Raw genomic sequence first — 20,659 nt, forward strand, 5'->3', positions numbered from 1 at the left:
AAATTTGTTGATTGAATAGCTGATCATTGTGGTATAGATTATTATAGTACTGTGTTGCTTCTTTAATTTATTGACCGATAAATACTGATTCGCATTTTTTTTTATTGCTACACTGCTATAACATTATAAAGACAAATACAAAAACAACAAAATGTTCATTACTTCCGGAGCAATTTAATTGCGAATTTATTACGGAATGTTTAGATAGTTACGTTGGTGCCATTTGGTTTGTACCGTTACCATGGTTACAGGCAGACAGAATATCAAGGCAAGATATCGCTTTTTATTAGTAACACCCTGGTTCCATAAAAATTATTTAAAAAACACACTAAAATCGCGGTGAACATTTCAGCCTAATACAACCACATTTTGTAAAATGAAAGCAACGCAGTATGCTGATTTAAAATCAATCTAGAGATGAATCTCCTAAATATGAATCTATACGTACCCTGCAAAGCTATCATACATGTAAATATAACGGTTAATTGGATGTATATCTTAATGTTATTTCAAAAATTTACCCTTTTATCATAACGTAGGTATTATGAAAATGCAATAGAAAGAATATCGTTTTTCTTTTCAGAAAATGATTTTAAAATAAAAATTAAGTATAACACAATAAGCATAGCAATACGATAGCACATGTTGGTGGTCCAAATTGATGTACTTGAAATGGCATTGCACACGACACTAACATCATTTTTTTAAAGACATTGTCCTTTCGATAACATGACAAATCACACATATATCAAAACTTCACCCATGACATGCATATTTCAAAGAATTATGTGATCACGTTTTACAAAGTGGCGTTATCAAATAGACCAGCTAATATGACATAAGGACATTAAGACAAAATGCGTATATTTATACTATTGGAAATCAAAGATTGTTCGTAACAAACAGAGATCATCGGAAACAAATTACTGGCCTATATGTGTACACCTTGTGGAGAGGAGGGAGGGGGGGCGGGCGGGCGGGCTTGCCCATGTGTTTCTTGAATCCACTTTTTAATATCCACAAATTTCTCAAAATCCATTCAAAATGTGCATTTATTTTTATAATGTAATGAATGCCCCCGGACCAACTGGGTCGCTTTACTCTCTCGCTTACGTACGCACATGGGCCTTTACAGATTTAATCATATAAAGTTCCATCGTTTAAAGTGTCTAATGGAATATTTCACAAGTCTGCGAGGAAAAGGAAAGCAAATTGTAAGTTTGACTACTCTAAGCAAATCGTTAAGTTTTTCTCAACTACTGGACTCAAATAAACATCAATGAATTTCAAAACATTGCATAAGTACTTGTCACAGAAATACATGTAAATAAACATTTCAAAGTGCTGGCTATCATAAGGGGACAATAATAAAACGCTCAAATATACATTAGAAAGAAATGCAAAGACATTTTTTTCCACAATCATGAAATTTTACTTTTTTTTGGGGGGGGGGGCAGGGTGACCTTTCACTTGCAAGGCGGCAAGCCTCACCAGACCTTCGTCGTAGATGGGGTATTTGCTGAAGGAACACTAAGAAGCGTTAGAATGGGATCGTACGTTGATGATTATGAGGGGGGAAAGAAAGTTTTCTCATGTCGTCACTTCAATCAAATGTTCCTTTTTAGAGACATCAATAGTTTTTGAAGTTGCACGAAACAATCACTGTAGAAAATTTCTACAGTATTTAATACTGCTTGCACAAAACCACATTTGAAATGATGAGAATGATAGATAGAACACACTTCTTGAAAGACAAAGCGCACATAATTTGAAAATGTCACAACTCACAATTCAATCATTCGAGATATGTTTTAACGAGAAAGCTAATGGCATCAATGAATTTCACGCAAAAAATAATCTCAAAATCAATCATTAATGTACTAAAAATAATGACAAGTAGATTTCAGAACTTTCAATTCAGTATGAAATCAGCAGAAAGAACGCAGTCTTCTTACTTCTTTGATCAAGAACTCAGCGTTGAAAAGGGAAAAGTGTCGAGCTGTTTCTAAACTTTAAAAAAGAAATGTGATATTATTATTTACAGGTAAACGAGTTCTACGAAAAAATCTAAATATTAAGCTCATAGATACTGTAAAAATCAGCTGTCCATCTACAGATTAAATTGAATCATTCTATATCAAACTGAACCCATTATTTCTTATTTCAAAAATGCAAAGCCAATGATTGTTAATATACATTCCAGCTGCACATGGGAAAGTAAATATAAATATATATATTTTCGTTATAGTTCAGCATTATGAAAGCACAGTTTCACAGCGGACCTCTCCATTTCAAACATTGATATGTTATTTTCAGCTACAGTATTTCATGATCCATCTAAGTTTCAATGTATACTAGTACTTGAGACATGTACACATAATTGCTGTTACTTCGTTTGCTATTTCGATTGTTTATTATAGGTGCATTTTTATGGATTTTGTACTGTTCTGTTGGAAACGAGAATAAAATAAAACTCAAACTGAAACTATAATAGATTCAACGTCACGTGATTCCTGTTAGCCAATAGGATACTCTGATGTCCGAACTTTATGCAATAGACTGACGCAAGCCTACGAAGTCAATGTAACGCGTTGCCGCATGTAAAAGAACAATTATGATTATAACAAAAAATGATGTAATCTCCTTTCTTGAATTTATATATTTTGCATATTTTTTGCATAGTCCTTAATTTCATCAAAGCTGTGAAATTATTTCGATGCAGAGAATCTTCAAGTGTTAGGGATATCCCAATCACGGTTTCTGGATTTTTGAAGCAGATTTCGGCGGTTGAGGACGGATCTTGAAACCTGACATCTTGCTAATGATATTCGGTAACCTGAAATGGGAGATACGAAAAAGAAAAAGTGGAATTTAAGAAAAGAAATTGTGAAAATTTATTTTAAACAGATTGGGGATTATGTGGTCTACTTGTTTAATGAAAGATCATGCAATATATGCATAATTGGGCTTCATTGTTTGTTCAAATTTCACCTAATGTTCGCACCATAAAATAGGTACTAGAGATCAGAAATCAAATATGGGTTAGCCAACATTTGCTCCTGAAAATGTATGCAGTTTATCTCAAAATCATTCATATAACGCATGGGAGAACAGTGCACAAACAGAGGGACACATCAAACGTTTTTAAACCAGTCTTGAATTTATGGTGTTAATTAAACACCTATTAATTGGTATTATTATTATCATAACTCATTATATTTACTACTTAAACACTATTTGGCATTATGCTCATTAATCTTGGTGTATTTTAACATCTCTGTGCTTATTCATCTCAAAACACAGAGTGGTATTTTAACAATTTCAACGTTTTACAGTTTCGGGAATATTCTGTGGCACCAGTGTGAAATCACTGCGCAATTACGAATTAATTCCCTTGGAATCTGTCAACTACGAAATTGACATCTTGGTCCGTATGACGTCACAATCGAATAATCTGTTATCCTTTGTTTTAGACCTACTTGGTACTGGTCCTACTGGGCTGGGGAGTCCTCCTAGCTGGTGACGTCATACAGCGTGATACCAGGCTGTGATGGAGAGCATGGTATGAACGCTTCAGTGGAAAACCTGCCAAGGATAGTAAAAAAAAACATATATCCATAAGTTATTATGATCTTACCTGAGTAAGTGCTTTGGTCAATTGCCAAAGGCATAAATATTATTATTCTTTTTTTTTTTTAAACAAGTGCACACCTAGTTACCAATAATGCATATGGCATTTCCATTCATTTGAAAGCAGGATAAAAGTGCATTGTATATTAAATGCCTTGCTCATGGGCATAGGTGCCGCGTCCGGGGATCGAACCCCGGACTATCCATGTATAGCCAGGCGCCTTATACCAGTCGGCTACGGCACCTCCATCTTTGCCAATTCAATGATAACAATAATGTAATAATGTGATTATGGTTTTTAGAACACAATTCATGATATACATGTATGTTGACTGGGAAATACTAAGAAGTGTTGAATGGTTTCTTGGATAGGTGGTTTGATCAAACAGCAATTGCATATTTTCAAACTTTATCCGATTCAATAATAACTATAAAATGAAACTTACATAGCGCATGATATTCAAAATATCTACCCGCTCCACAAAATTAAAAAAGAATTATTAATTTATATTACATTTATACAGGTATAGCATGATTTAGGAATTATATTGATCTGTAAAGCAAACGTGATAAAGTCTCGATGGTCATGTAAGCATGTTTTTTTAAGTTCATGATTCATTATTTTGTTTGGTCACCTTGTAGCCTCGTCATGCATATGCCTAATCATAATTATTAAACACATTGTATTTTTATGTTGTGTTGTTTGTAAAAACCAGGAAAACTCAGTTCCCTAATATGGTCTATGGGAACGCAGAAGTATATACTTATTATTATACATGTACATTACTTATACTTTCTGATACCTATGCTTATACTGTCTTGTGTTTTTTCTAATACTTCGATTTATGTTGATTACTGAAATTGTATCTAGAAGTGTTTATGTGAATATTTTATAAAACATGATTTGTATGATTATTTTTGTCTACTAAGACATCTATCGGTCTTTGAGCAATCTGTTTTTGTTTGCTTTAAAGTTTTTTACTTGAATAAAATCTGCCACGTAACAAATTCCAGTCGCCTTTGTCCCAGTTAGGCCAATTTAAATGCCAGCGGCAGTAGCGTTATGAGCCAAACATTTTGAGGGGGTCAGATATGGCCCATCGGGCAAAATCTATCAAAAGTTGCGCACGATGCGAGCAAAAATTTTGACATTTTTATTACAATTATCAAATTTTTTGATAAATTTTGAAATAATATTCGGAAAATAATTACATCATATTCACCCTTTTCTCTTTCCCTTTCTCCTGTTTTCTATGACTTTAAAAATTTGGGGGCAGCCGCCCCAAGCCCCCACCCCCATCTGCACGCAACTGGCCAGCGGGGATGACTTACCTAAAGGATTCATATCTCTCTGGGCTTCAGTTGATGGTTTGTTGTATTTCTCAGCGAAGTCAAACGGATTATCAATTATATTATCATGCATTGAGAGGAAGAGTGGGATGTAGGCCATGTAGTCCAAGAACGATACCTGTTTTAGCCATAAAGACGAGCGATTAGATGATTCATATTGAAACTTTTTTATATGAAAATTAAGTCTAATTTTTTTCTTGCCTGCTTGGGAAAATGTAGGGCCTGCAGTGATCTTTTGAAATAAACATCTTTTTAACCCTCACCTTATGACACCACACACACGCACCCTCACACACACAGCCTCATTGACACTCAAATTTATACTTAGAATTCATTATGTCAAAGGTAAAGATTTTTTTTCATACCGTGTTATATTCACTAGGGTTCATCTTGCTGATGATGTAGTCTTCTTGGAAGCGATTAAGACCCCCTGCTTTCAACTCGATCCGTAGAGTCTCGACTGTGACGTAGTTATCGTCCCGCTCAGAACTCACGTTGCAGTAAAACATAGACTGCGAAAAAAAATAAAAGTGACAACACAAATACACTTAATTTCACATTTCCCACTCTCTAGGACAACATCAGTGATCATTTGTTCATTTGTTTCAGATATCGTTTTAAAACAAAACCTTTTAAATTTAATTGAATTGGCTATTCTTTTTTTTTTTAGTATTGGGAATGATCATGAAGCATAACAATATAAAAACATTCTTCTCTTTTTTAATTTTTCTAAAACAATGACAGTGATCGTTTGTTTAGGATGTACTTTTAAAACAAATACCTTTGAAATTTAATTCAATAGGGAACTTTTTGCACTACTGGGAACGATCGTATCAAAAGCACAAACATATTAGAATCGTTTCATGTGATATACTTACACTATAAAGGTCCATTTTTCGCTGGATGTCGAGCAAATCACTCTGGTCTATAAGGGCCTGACCAACAGCGCTATATATTCAGTGAATAAGGAAAGAAAAGAATGCAATAGCTAGATAACGATGCGCTGCAGAGAAGGCGCAGAAATACACCCCCAAAAATGATAGAAATCCGGTGACAAATCTGTAATATTTTGTTTTGCTAGTTTTATTTCTAGGACTTTATGAAAGTGTAACTTTTATTGATACACCTTGAATTAAAAAAAGCAGACCTGGTCTGTTCTTCCTGTTGTGCTGCACTCAACCCAGGTGAGGGTAAATGAGTACCGACAGGAAGTAATTCCTCAAAAAGCTGTGAGTACCGGAATAGGTAGACTAGATTAGCCGGGGTAATATTGGAGCGCCTTGAGCACCTAGCAAGGTATACGTGCGCTATACAAATTCTATATAATTATTATGATTATTATTATTCAAAAAGTTAACTATAAAAAGGTCATGCTTAAACACAAACGAACACATTGGCAATTTGGTATATGCAGTCCTTGCCTGCGTCCTCAGAACCTGATTTGACAACAAAGAGATGCAATGATGGTCAGACTTAAAAAAAAGAATCCTTAGTTTTCTCAAAGTAAAGTCTGCTTTAGTGTAAATAAATTCAGAATATCATTCGTTTCATAATAATTTATGTTTGGACATGGAATCACTGAAATAGACTTGAAACTTGAAACTTCATTTTTGAAAGGATAATAATTTCTTACCCTATCATGACCATTACTACTTTGTTGAATTCAAGCGGAAAATTTTGCAACCCATGCTAGCCATTTTTTTTAAAAATAATATACAAATCTTACATCCCGCCAAATTTTATCCTGTGTTATCTCGAAAAAAACAGACAAACTTACTCCATGGCAGTCATCCGCTCACATATAGCTCCAATCACCGCGAACATTTTAAAGGTAATACGGGAATGATCATCAAGATCTAGAACCTTTAAATCAAAAGAAAATTGGACACGTAAGATCTAAATTTCTTTTGTGATGCATGTTGGTGCATGGGAGGGTAAGAAAGTGACGACAATTCTTGAAAATAAGGTAACACAAAAACTAGAATTATAATAGCAATAAAACATTAAAAAGAATAACAGGAAGCCTCGACATACATATGTTGTCTTTCTTGTAAACGGGACGTATTTATATAAAATGATTTCAAAGAAATATGTTAATATCCCCGTAATATCTATCATGATTTCCAATCGATTCTGATTTAATAAAATTAAATTAAAGAAATAAAAGCAATCCAAGACAAACCTTGAGAACATATTCTAGCTGCTTGGTTTTCAAAGCGCTAAGGCTCGGGACACCATTCAAAGCTTCTCTCATAGCCTAAAAGGAGATAAAACATGGGAATCATTAACAATAAAAAAAAAACTCTTATCATATAGTTATCCTTGAGCGGCAATGAGTGGTATTTTCATGAGTGATCACATTGATAAATACTAGTACAGGGATAACGGAACCGGTGTGGGGCTTGGTAGGCTCCCCCTTAAAAAATATTCCGCGGCCCTCGTAGTCGGACAATGACATTTCTCCGAACATGAGCTGATCAATTGTGATGTATATGCCACATTCAACTGAAAAATGTTTAGTTGGGTTGTATTAAAGTCGCACTCAGTTCTTTCTTAAATGGCACAAGAATAATTATTGATAAATGATTTTAGTGAATATTACAGACTACATTATGACTCTTGTCTGTTCATCAATGGTTAAGACATTGGGTGGCACGGTACGCTAGCATTTCTACAATTACCAAGCCCCTCGGACAAGACCTAAAATCACCAATTCTATATTTGTTCACTTGCAAGAATAGCTGTAATGTATTAGTATTCATAAACCAAACAAACCCAAATACTTGGCGAGATATTGAATAGAAAGCTAAATGACATATGATCGAAAGTAGCTGTAGATGGCTCATAATCCAGAAAAATAAATGCGGGGTACATTGCATTCCCGATGTATACAACAATGCGCAATTCAACACTTTTGTTGCAAGGCATTACTTTTCGATAAATTATCAATTCATTGAATAATGGATTGAAGGTTGACGGCACTCTCCGATGAAATTGTTATTGTCTTAAGACACAGACAAATAAATCTGAGAATGCACGCCTACTTAAATCGTCTGATCCATTATGGTGTTAATTTGTTTCTAAAAGCTGTTTTCTATAACCCCGGCTTTAGCACGACTACCATGATCACGTGCTAAAACACTCGAGGAATCCCTTTTTACCTGGTACCCATTTAATGCACCTGAGTGGAGAGTGGCTAATGTAGATAAATGCATTGCCAAAGAACACACTGAGTGCCACCGTCAAATTCGAACCTCGGACCTTGTGGTCAACCTGAACGTCAGATAATCATCCACTGAGCCACAACACCTCTATATTCTGTCATGATTTAACTTTGATTATCCTTTGTTTGGAATTTCATGAGGCAAACGTTACTTATCCGAACGAGAATTTAAAACTATATATAATTGTGCTCGCTGTACATGTATATCATTAGGAAAATAGTTCACCAGCGCCAATATTTCAATACCGTCACAGAAACAATTTATCCTAGCCTTTCTTTCCGTCCATCATTCGGGTTGGAGACGGTTTCGTTGCTGTGACTATAGGGTTACCGTGAAAAACTTTATGATTAACATATTATGATTGCCTATATTTTATGTTCTTACATCCAGTGTCAAAACACATGTTCTCTCTTTGTCTTCTACGGTGAAAGACCTGGCCATTGGGTCAAGTTTAGACTTCTCTACCAGACGAAAGTGATTCATGTAGTCGATCGTTGTTTCTGAAATTAGAGATTAATATTTTGAAAAGATTGATGTGGGAGCATTCATAAGAATGAAGTGTAAAATTACCATCAACCCTAAATCTGAGCCAAGTTTCTGTCTCCTCCTAGCTCAATGCTAGGAGTGATCTTATTATGCTTTTATATCAGAAAAATATTGTGGGTTCTTAAATTAGTACAGGCAATGCTTTATGTTTCTGTGGCTTATAATATTAAACGTTTTCAATTTTCAAATCTCTTCAGTATTCACATATTGTTTATTTTCAACTTAAATTACAACTTGTAGTCTGAATATTGCCACATTTGTCATATATGGCGCACTAAATTCCATGTTTGTCATATTGAAGTAAAACATATTTATATCATGTTGCCTTCCACACACTTTTTTATGGCAAGAAATTTAAAGGATAATAATCTTATAATAGACATGCTAAGATAAAAAGGGGAAAAACTTAGCACCTTTAGGGATACCCTTTTTGTTGGAAGCATCTCTCTGTTCTCAGAGGTGGTGCCTATAAAGTTGCTCAAAGACCAAGAGGGTGCAAATGTGCACCTATTGAATGTGCTCCCAGTATGGCAATGTATTGCAAAATCAATTCTTAAATGTGCCAAGTTGAGCCATTATTCATACTATATTATGGTATAACACTTCTCCCTAAATATTTGTCAAAACTTTTCTTACAACAAAAATATCTTGAACCCCCCCCCCCCCCTTGACTGACGCCACAGGCTCCCATAGTTCGTTTGCACACTTTTCTGTTTCTGTATTTTTTCCAACATTGTCTTTTGTATTCCCTGGCGAGAGGGTTTCCAAGTGGAACAATTTGTCATCGTGTATAGTATCATTACAACAAAAACCCTGATCAATCACCCCCCCCCTCCCCTGGACGCCATGGGGTCCCAATTTTTTTTTTTCACACACATTTCTATTGGATTTTCCCCAATTTTTTTTCAATTTTATTCCCTGGGGAGGGGGGTAAGACACACACCCCCTCCCCCTTATTGGCCACTGTACTGATATACATTACCTCTTTCATCGACTGCCCGTGCGCTTTGACTTCGTAGAGTTGATCTGTTCAAATCATCGGCCTTCAGTTCGGAAGCTGTTTCTAATACACGTTGAAGATGAGCAGTCATCTCATGGGGTTTTTTACGGAATGCCTTCAGTACTCTACGAACTCCAGCAGCTAAAAGTGCAAAAAAAAAAAACAGGTTATTGTGATAAACAATGACGTAAAGGACATACATCTTTATTAATAATAGTAATGTCGAAAATCCAATATCAAAGGTTACTGGGGGAGAGAGTAGTAATTTATCAATAGTGTCTGAATATGACATTTTTTGTCACCCCTTTTTCATGACCTCTTCTTATTCCTCTTCATTTTTGTTTTATCTTCTACATCTTGTTGTTGTTGTTGTTGTTCTCCTTCTCTTCTTCTTCTTCTTCTTCTACTTTTTTATTCGTCTTTTCTTCTTCACTCTCTTCATCTGGCTTATTTTCCATTCCTGTAACTTTGACACATAATATTGATAATTAATCAAGATTTTATAATAATTATACAAACTGGGGAGATAATTTCACATGATTACAATTTCAACTCAATTGATATTTGCTAAAAATAATAAAATAAAAGATATTGTAACTCACGGTCATTTTCATCATCACTCGGTACGACCGGTGTGGTACCCCTCGACATATCCATATCGGTGATCCACTCCTTAAGATCAGCATCATCGCAGCGTAACGATGTCGGTACCGTCAACATATTACCCTCATCGTCGATCTCGATGGTCTCCGCATCGGAGTCGTCATCGTCAGCGATAGTGCCGTCGTTCTTGACCCGGACCGTGCCCCCTTTGAGGATGTCGAGGTTGCGGTTGATGAAGAGTTTGAGCTTGGAGACCTTGCTCATTCGGGCATCGCGTTCAGCCTTGATGATTTCACGGTATGCATCTGGAAATGGCAATTAAGATTTAAAGAACATGAAATATCAGGTGATTGTGATTGAAGATGATAGGTGCAAATCGATGCTTGACATTTATAGCCATGCGGAGCCTAGAATAAATCCTATGAAATATATGATTAGTTGAAGAAGTTTTCAAAATAAGTTTGGAATTATTATTCCTTTATATTGCGATTAGTCCAAAAGCATGGCTAAGGAACACGGGGGTCCCCGGTTTGATAGAAAACGACAGAAACATTGTTGTCACCTACCCCCCCCCCCCCCCTCTCTCTCTCCCTCCCTCTCATCTCTATTTCTATGAACCTTTTGTACCTATTACTATTCCATCGTCGTGAATTAGTGAGGGTTCAGTATCAATCTTATTTATATAAAAAGGCAGTTCGTTTGGTTGCAGAAACACACTCCAAAAGTAATCAATTTAACATTCTTTCCTCAACCTAACTTATGTTATTGAAATAGAGAAGGATAACGATCATATGTAATGCTGCAATCATATTAACAAAAAAAAACTACTCCAGGGCCCCGTCTTACAAAGAGTTCTGATCGATCCAATTAACCTCAATCATATGGAACTCCATCATTGTCATAATTTTTCACAAGGGAAATTTGCACAATGTCCTATATAACAAAAGTGGAACAAACAAAATTATCAATACAACGATGAATGTAATATGAGATCAAATCTATACAAGCATTTTGAGCAAAGATGTATTTCAGATGTCGGCGTTGCTGGCTTTCTAGAGGTGTGGTTGATCGGATTCAATCGCAACTCTTTGTAAGACGGGGCCCTGACCTATCGAACCTATTACGTTATTTCCAATGATCTACCATCGGTCGATTTTGCTTGTGGGCTGTGTCATAAACTTACCCAACGGATCTTCATCAGCCTTTTCTGCTGCTTTCTTTAATTTCATCTCTTCCTTCCTTTTCTGTTTCTCTTTTAATAACTGCCATTCCCTAAAGTAGATATAATAACATCATTGATATATATAGTCTATAAGGTTATGTCTTTTATGATAATGAGTAGTACACAGTTAAAAATTGTTTAAACTTTTTTGACAACTTGTTTAAAAAGTTTAGACAGTTGTTTAAAAAGTTAAACAATAGTTGTGAGAGTGATGGGCTTAAACAACGTGCTTGAAATTTTAAACAGCGTTTTACAGTGTATTTACAAAGTATGCTTAATGTTAATATGGGCATATTAGTAAAAATCGAAATTTCACTCATTTCAAAATTTTGTAATTTTTATCTTGTTAAGCCCTCCTGGCCCTCCTCTATCAAAGAAAAACATATCTACTTGAAAAGAGGTCAAGGTCTATTTCCAATGGGGGGGGGGGGGCAATGGACAACATGCTGGCATGCAAAGGATTGGGTGTTTCATGGCTGGGTGATGTACGCCCAAACAATGAAAATGGTATTGAAATGCCATAATTTCAGCTCTAAATGAAAAAATAAAATATGTTAGGCATTATTTAGGATGTAATGGGTAATTCACGATAAAAACGCTTGTTTTAGGGTACTTTGAGATTGATGGATGGTTTCTTAAAAGGTCTATTTTGAAAGTCGATGTGCAAAAAAATGATATCACCTTGTAAAGACAGTCCAGACCCCCTACCGGGCCGGAAGAACCTCTAAAAACAATTTTGTTCGGGGGGGGGGGGGCTCAACCCCTCAGGTACGCTGGTGGATCCACTGGTATCATTAACAGGTGAAAATTTACGTCATACTTACGTCATCCAGTCCATGCCACGGCCATCCGTCTTTTCGATTTTATCAGTGAGGCCTCGCTTGCTACCTTTGGCATAATCCACCGTGCTTTTGAACTCTTTCCCACCGGCAAGATCAGCGAAGGATACACCCTTAGTAGATCTACGATCATCCGACGATAGCGGGTCGTCACGCCCTTCTCTTTGTCTACAATACACAGAAATTATCATTCAGATCTTAAGACTCAATGGTTAAAGATAAAAGTAAACTGAAAAACCATTGAAAAGGGATGTCATAATTATTATTTGCCAAGTATTATGGCCTCTCAAGGTCTTACATGCAACAATGACAGTGATCTGCAACCGAAGAAAACTCTCAAATAAAATATACAGCGAACTTACTTGATATAACCCAATTTGTATTCTTACGGAGGCGTCACCAAATGGTATGCAAGTATAATAATTTTTCAACATAAAATAATAGTAAGCAAACATTTTCCATCATAACAATAAACAAAGACCTACACAGTTTTTATTGTTGAAACCAGTAGTGGATCTAGAGCGGGAGGAGGGGGGGGGGCACATCCAGCCTGTGCCCCCCCCTTGAGAGCCATAATCAAAATTTTAATATAAATATTACGTTCTTAGACAAGTGTGCCTCTCCCCTTTTGAAAGTCACAACATATATTTTTTATGCGAATATATATCATTCATATATACACAAGTGAGAACTTTTTTTGCTTGTCAAATTTTACGTGGACGAAATTATCTTCAATTCAATTTTTGGTGAATTTTTTTTTTGTTTTGCTTGTTAAATTTTGCTCTGGAAAATGTGCCCCCACCCCCGTTTAGAAAATCCTGGATCCGCCCCTGGTTAAAACATATCCCGGGTAACATAATACATGAAATAATATTTATATATATTCTTCAAAATAAAAATACTGTACAATAATCTTAAGGAGTTAAAAAAAGAGAGCTATAAAATCTCCTTTAGATGTGAACTCATTAAAGGTCAAGTCCACCTCTGAAAAATGTTGATTTGAATCAATAGAGAAAAATCAGACAAGCACAATGCTGAAAATTTCATCAAAATCGGATGTAAAATAAGAAAGTTATGACATTTCAAAGTTTCGCTTATTTTTAACAAAATAGTTATATGAACGAGCCAGTTACATCCAAATGAGAGAGTCGATGATGTCATTCACTCACTATTTCTTTTGTTTTTTATTGTTTGAATTATACAATATTTCAATTTTTACGAATTTGATGATTAGGACCTCCTTGCCTGAAGCACAAAATGTTAAAATAATGGAATTCCACGTGTTCAGGGAGGAATGAAACTTCATTTCACATGAAAATGACGAGAAAATCAAAATATTTCATATTTCATATAATAAAATACAAAAGAAATAGTGAGTGAGTGATGTCATCAGTTCCCTCATTTGCATACCGACCGAGATGTGCATATAACTGTTTTGTGAAATGAAGCGAAACTTTAAAATGTCATAACTTTCTTATTTTACATCCGATTTTGATGAAATTTTCAGTGTTATGCTTGTTGAATTTTCCTCTTTTTATTCAAATCAAGTTTTTGTTGGGGTGGACTTGTCCTTTAAGCTGTCTCTCATAACATTAGATATGCATTAACTGATGAACATTATCAATGTAGCACAGTATATAATTTGTTGCTCGATGTTCTCACCTCTTTTCCATGACCTTTGCCACTGCTTTCATCATATTCTTAGACTTCTGCTTGGCCTTCGAAAGCTTCTTTTTCAAGCTTGCTTTCTTCTTCTTTCTCGTTTCTTCATCCAGATATTTATCCTCCTCGTTAAGAGAGAGCTCACTGCTATGAACACTGCTGACCGTGCTTGCCGAGCTCATTCGATCCAGCTCTCGCTCAATCTCTCGCTTTATTCTTCAGGAAATACAAAGAAAATGAAGCTTTACATATAGAGCAAGATCAACATGCTAGTTTTCAGACTTCGTTTGGTATTTATTTGGCCAATATATTAACTTGCGTGTGTTATTAAATAAAAAGCCTATTACATTAAGCGAGTATTTAAAACATATGTCGCGACAGGAAACGGGTGGATGACATCTTGTACCTCGTAGTCGTTTACCCCGAAGTCCTCCGCTAGGAAGTATTACTCAAGATTACCGAGTAACAATGGTTTACTTTATACAAAACATTTTACTCTTCTTTCACCTTCGAATTTGTACGCATTACTTTTTTATGCACTACTATTGTTCCACTGTTTGATCTTTTAGGAGTCGAATATCATATCAGTAGTACCATGGAGGTATAGAACTACCTCCATGGTATAGTACCTATTAGTCCTAAGGTCAGCCCTGGATCTAAAACCACACCCACCCCTCGATCACAATCAAACACTCATACCTCTTTTTCTCTTTCTCTTTCTTCTTTTGTTTCCTCTCCTTTTCCCTTTCCTCATTCTTTGCTTGTTGTTTCTTTTCAGTTTTCTTCTGCTTCAGTCTTTCTTTCTTCAGTGCTTTCAATCTCTTCCTCTCCCTGTCGCTGATGGCGCTGTCTATCATAGATATTTCGTCGCTCTGAACAGTACCAACAGTGCTCACGGCACTGACAGGTCGCTCTCTGATGAGAAAATTGAAATGAGAATTTGATAAATCATACTATTTATTCAAAAATAAATATATTTTTTATTGGAAAGATTGAAATGAATTTTCAAACAAACAAGGAAATATTCTTAAATATGAATAGATAAAAAAAAATCAATGGGAATTATTAATGAATTACCCATTAAATAAACAACCAAATAGACAAAGGAAACAAAGCACTCCAAGAAAAAATTGATAGATTGATAATAGCACTAACAAAATGAATAATCAATTTATTTACTAACGAGTGTAATATTTAAATGGTGGGAGGCAGTTTCGCTCAGATTAAATTAGTATAAATCCCGCTTATTGTTTTTCCGGGTATTAAAAGTTTATCTGAAGTAGTGATTCCCCCCTCACACTCCATTTCAAGGAAACTGGTAGTAACAGAAGAGTGAAAAAACAGTGGTGTAAGAAAGACATAGAAACATATCCTCCATTAAAAGTGTATGAGGATTACATAACTTCGCTGGTAACCAAAATGAGATCTTTCAGAGAATTCGAGGACATTCGGCAACTCGATTTAAAAAGCGATAGTGTGTGTAAAAATTGAATAATGAAATTTTCTGACTACAGATATCATACTTTTTTTGAGACCGCACAGAGATCGCGGAGTGACTCCGCGATCTCCTAGCAATTTTATTAACCCGGCGTGTCTTTTTAGAATCGTACAAACTCTGTACGATCAGCGAAGCCTACCTACAGTGATATTGCGATGATGGTACGACACCACTATGGTAGGCATCCGGGCTAAATATGGGCTTGTGATGTTATAAATTTATCTGTCAAATTTCACACTAAGCAAACAGAAATCGTGGAGGCTATCATTTCTGTATAGGAATTAAGTCAATGGCGATGGTGGAACCGGCCGAATGGGATAAAATACGAGGCTGTTCTCACTGCGTTCCTAAAACTAGTTTAGTGGAAACTAGTTTAACGCGTAGTGAGAACGGTCGAAGCGGTCTTGGAAGCGATCTTCCAAACCAGTTTGGAAAACCACCTCGCGATGTAGTTTTCAAGATCGCTTTGCCTCGTTAAACTGGTTTTAGCGTAAGTGAGGACACAACCGTTCTTCGGGAAGCGATCTTCGCACATTTTGAGCGCGCTACTCCACACGACAGGTGTAGAATGCCCATGCTGCGGTTTCGAATTTCGCGCGAAACGTGTCACCCCACTGAGAGCGTTTCCATAGCAACAAGAGCGTCTTACGTGAAGTGATTTTGAAAACCACTTTCATGTGATCAAGTGGGAACGCTAGCAAAGTGATCTTCCAAAGTGGTTTCCTGAATCGGTTTCCAGTAAACTAGTTTTAGAAAGCGTAATGAGAACGGCCTCTACGATTTCACGAGAGCTTCTAGGGTCAAGATATGGGATTTACGATTAGCTTACGAGCATTGTAAGGTCAACGTATGCTATATGTGACCTATAAGCATGACAGAAGTTGATGAAACCGGTAAATGCCACTGCTTATACAAGTACCTTGTCTTATCTCGGCGGCTTTTACGATCTTTCTTTCTGCTCTTCCCATCATCCAAATCATCAGTCTCCTCTTCACTTGAGCTACCTTCCTCCTTTTTGCCGTGTTTCCTCTTCCCTCTATCACGCTTTCCGTCCCGTCGTTCTTCCTTTTCCTGACGCCTCTTCTCCTTTCCCTCCTTCTTCTTTTCTACTTTCTCCTCCCTCTTCTTCCTGTTTTTCTCTCTCTTCTCCTCTCTTCCCTTCTTTCGTTCCTGGTATTTTTTTAGTTGTTTCTCCGCTGCCTTGTCCTCTTTTCGTTCTTGCTTTTTCTTTTGGATAGCTTTTAACCTCTCCTCTCCCTAAAACGTATTTAAGAAAACAAAAATTGTAATTTGAATGAAATTTTTCTTAAATCGCAAATGATATACATGTACCTCTGCTGATATATGCAGTCACACTGCACCTATTAAGAATCACCCCAAAAAATAACAGGCAGAAAACAGAAATACCAAATTAGTATGAGCATAATACACTAAGAATATCAGGATTATTCATCGCATTGTACAGTTGTATAAGATCTGTAACAAATGAATTGTCATTACTGTCATTTCAGCGATGGTAGAAGACAAATATTACATGCGACCGCTATTATAGTCACACCAACGAAACCGAATCCAAACCGACCAATGATGTGTGATTAAAAATAACGTGAAAGCTTTGATCTGGCTAGAATCGGCTTCATTTAAATGACTGCACACTCTTTAAAGAAAAAAGATTGATAAAAATTACCATTATCTTGGTTAATGATAATTGTCCGCCCAAAAAACTGGTCAGTATCAATAAAATCCTGGTAGATTTTGATTGATAATTATTTTGGTTGATTTTGGTCATTTTTCTCGGTCGGACACATATCAACCAAGAGATTGGTCCGTCATTTTGACCAATCCTGTTTAGAGCCTAGCATAAGGGGTAGAAAAGTAATTAGACAAATAAAGGTGAGTTAATGAGTGAGAGGGGGGGGGTATACAACATATATGAAGAACGGAATTGCCCAGACAGGTTGTATTCCAACCTGAAGTTGACTGTCGACATCGGAAATGTCGTCAGTCGCGACGCTGCTGACTTCGCTGGCTTCACTGACTTCCGACGACTCACTGGTGATAGAGAAGGTGCTGCTGCTACTACTCGAGCTCTCTGAACTCGAATCATCGGAGTCATAACTACTCCCATAACTGCAAATAAAAATACATAAAAGAGTGATCAATTGAGTGATTGTATATATTTATTCTTTTTTTTAATTTCAACTTCAACAAAATTTACAATGTAAAGCAAAATATAAGGTAGAGAGAAATGAAATAATGAAATTTAATCAGTATAGGTTGATAATTGCGATCCATCGTCTATTGCTCAATCGAAAATTGCTTTCTGACAAAATACATTCGTAGTATATATACATACTTCGATATGGAAAAAAAATCCCAACGACCAAAGGACGAAATTATGACACGACAACTAATTTTGCCATAATTTCTTTGGCGCACAAAATATAACCTAATAAAGTTTAGCAGCACCGAAACTAGAGCCAACTAGTTCGGCCAACCCAGTATTGGTTTCCAACATGGCGCAATATCTTTTAAATTGGGCTTGCCTATCAAAGCATTGGGGCTGGGTGGATCAGTGGTAGAGCGCCCACTACATTTACGGGAAACTGTGGGTTCCATCCTCAGTCAGTAAATTATGCCTTTTAATATGGGTTGGCACTAAGCATTTAGAGAAAGGGTATAATAATCTGCAAAGTTTTGCAGGGACCGTTGGTGGAGCAGTTTGATACTGAAGTGGCTACCCTGGGTAAATAAAATGTTAACATCATTATCATTAATTACTCATATGATATTACGACATATTTTTTACAATTTGAATTTATTGTAGGTATGTCTATCATTAACCTGATACATGTTTATACATGCATTGTATTACGTACCTCGATGAATCGTAAGAGCTGTCGTCCGAACTGTCGTAGCTTGACGAACCTAAAGAAATGAATAGAGACACATGTCTGTAATCGATATCAATATATTATTAATTATTTTTCGAGTTTAATTCTGAATATTTCATTGATAGTTTAAAAAAATCCAACTGCTGCGCTAAAGATAAGGTAATAAACTGCAAGGGGTGATCATTTACAGCTCAACCCCATCACATCGCCATTCCTCATGGGTATCTTTTGTTATCGCAGTAACGGTTGTTTTACTTTGTCTTTCCTAGACGAATTTGGCAAAAAATGATTGTATCAAGAACAATACTATCCTTTTGATAGTAATGCGACACCAATTGGTCCAGTGAAAGACTGTCTTCATCTTAAGTGATTCTTGTCAGACACACAGGGATGCGATATTTTCCCAATTTTTGCAACAGGATGTAAATGAAATACCCTCGAGGATTAAATGAAAATCACGCTTTAATTCGAGCGCGATATTCTCCAGAACAAACTTTTAAAAAGTGCTTGAATCATGTGAAAGTTGCACTTTCAGAGCAGTAAGAAATCGTGATATCCCCTGGCATTACTATAGAAATAACCACCACATAGCATTCGCTTCTATTAATCTTTAATTTTCACATTTTTCTCGAAAGTGAAGAAAAAATATAAAATCGGTATAGACATTTTCATCAGAAAATTAGAATGCATTTATTCAATTGATAAATTCATTATGATGAAATCTCACCGCTGTCACTGCCTTCTTTCTTATGTTTGTCTTTCTTTTTTGATTGTTTCCCTTTTCTTCTCCTCTTATCTCGACCACTGGAACTATCATCCGACGAATCACTGGAATACTAAAACAAGAATTAGCGGAACAACATGAACAGTGCTGGTATATTCGATCCTACTTGACAAATGGAAAAAAGAACACAATTCCCTGTAAAATACAAAATGTTGCTGAGTTTTACATAGATTTTAATTCTAGTTTCCTGAACTGTGTAATCTCCTGTAAGTTTTAGACAAATTCTATTGTATTTAGATATTGTTAAAGTCCGTAATTTATTATGTTTCTCTAAACACCAATTTGTATATTCAGTTTCTGAATTTGTTCAATAATTTGTTATAATTATGTTTGTTAAACAGGGTATAAAGTTACATAAGCCAACTGCCTACTTATATACAATTCATGTAATCGTGTTTAACAAGGTTAAGAGTGACTTACAACTCAAATATAAATTGCTTGCAATGAATTTTTTAGACTACTGCTCTTAGCTGCTATTACAATTATGATTAATCAAAGATAAAAGACAGTTAAATTTTGACACGTTTTTCCTATTTTTTCATAACGGTGTGTATAAAACATTATACACGATAGGAGGAAATTTATAATATAAGATTTCGATAGTCCTTGGAACAACCAAACATTGTATCAAAATCTGAAAAATTGTATTTTTCATTAGGTTTTGAAAAAAGAGATTTTTTTAAAAGTCGGACGTAAGTGACTTTACAACAGTATAGTAAATAAGAAAATGTTCCATTGAATCCGGTACGGTTGTATAGTATACTATCTTATTTTTTACATCGTGTGAGGCTAAGGGAGAATATAGCTTACCTCATCAGAAGAACCCGACTCGCTCGATGACTCACCACTCGATCTCCTTCTCCTTCTTCCTCGTCTACTTCTTTCATTCGTTCTCCTCCTTCCATCACGCTTCTTACTTCGACCTGCCGATCGTCTGCTGTATGCATCATAATAATTCTCGTCATCATCGTCGTCGTCATCACCGCTGCTGTGCCGCCTTCGACGTCGGCGCCTACTGGAGCGATGAGGATGTTCATCTGTGAAGATAACAGTAATTAGATTTCGGTACTTTATCGTATTTTGTTCGAGAAAGTCTCATAAATATAATGCCGCAATAATTTCGACGAAACATGCAGGTTAAAGACAGATCAAAACTATTTCCAATGACATACCATCAGGGGGTGGAGGGGGCATAATCAAAATTTGTAATGTAAATTTGCCGTTGTAACACAACACTGTAAAAAATGAAGTGCTAATTTAGCACTTACAGTGCTTGTATAGTGACTGCACTACGAGTGCTGATTTTCCGCTAGTTCAAATTTAAACTGGAAAATCAGCACTCGTAGTGCAGTCACTATACAAACACGGTAAGTGCTAAATTAGCACTTCATTTTTTTACAGTGAAGT

General features: G+C 36.0%; 1 protein-coding gene across 1 annotated transcript; it reads right to left on the reverse strand.

The window, feature by feature from the left end:
* Nucleotides 1-154: 154 nt before the first annotated feature.
* Nucleotides 155-20,446, reverse strand: LOC129256019 (glutamic acid-rich protein-like). Its single transcript, XM_064097898.1, has 20 exons — nucleotides 20,425-20,446; nucleotides 20,063-20,289; nucleotides 19,196-19,304; nucleotides 18,454-18,502; nucleotides 17,545-17,704; nucleotides 16,494-16,831; nucleotides 14,776-14,991; nucleotides 14,077-14,292; nucleotides 12,400-12,582; nucleotides 11,537-11,625; nucleotides 10,353-10,658; nucleotides 9,733-9,891; nucleotides 8,589-8,704; nucleotides 7,163-7,237; nucleotides 6,758-6,843; nucleotides 5,859-5,928; nucleotides 5,346-5,492; nucleotides 4,963-5,098; nucleotides 3,480-3,585; nucleotides 155-2,836 (listed from the first exon to the last, which is right to left on the reverse strand). Exons 1-20 carry the CDS (start codon nucleotides 20,444-20,446, stop codon nucleotides 2,752-2,754), a joined length of 2,895 nt encoding a protein of 964 aa, XP_063953968.1. The 3' UTR covers nucleotides 155-2,751.
* Between the last annotated feature and the right edge of the window lie 213 nt (nucleotides 20,447-20,659).

Source organism: Lytechinus pictus, chromosome 3 (assembly GCF_037042905.1).
Source record: "Lytechinus pictus isolate F3 Inbred chromosome 3, Lp3.0, whole genome shotgun sequence".
Classification (NCBI taxonomy): Eukaryota; Metazoa; Echinodermata; class Echinoidea; order Temnopleuroida; family Toxopneustidae; genus Lytechinus; species Lytechinus pictus.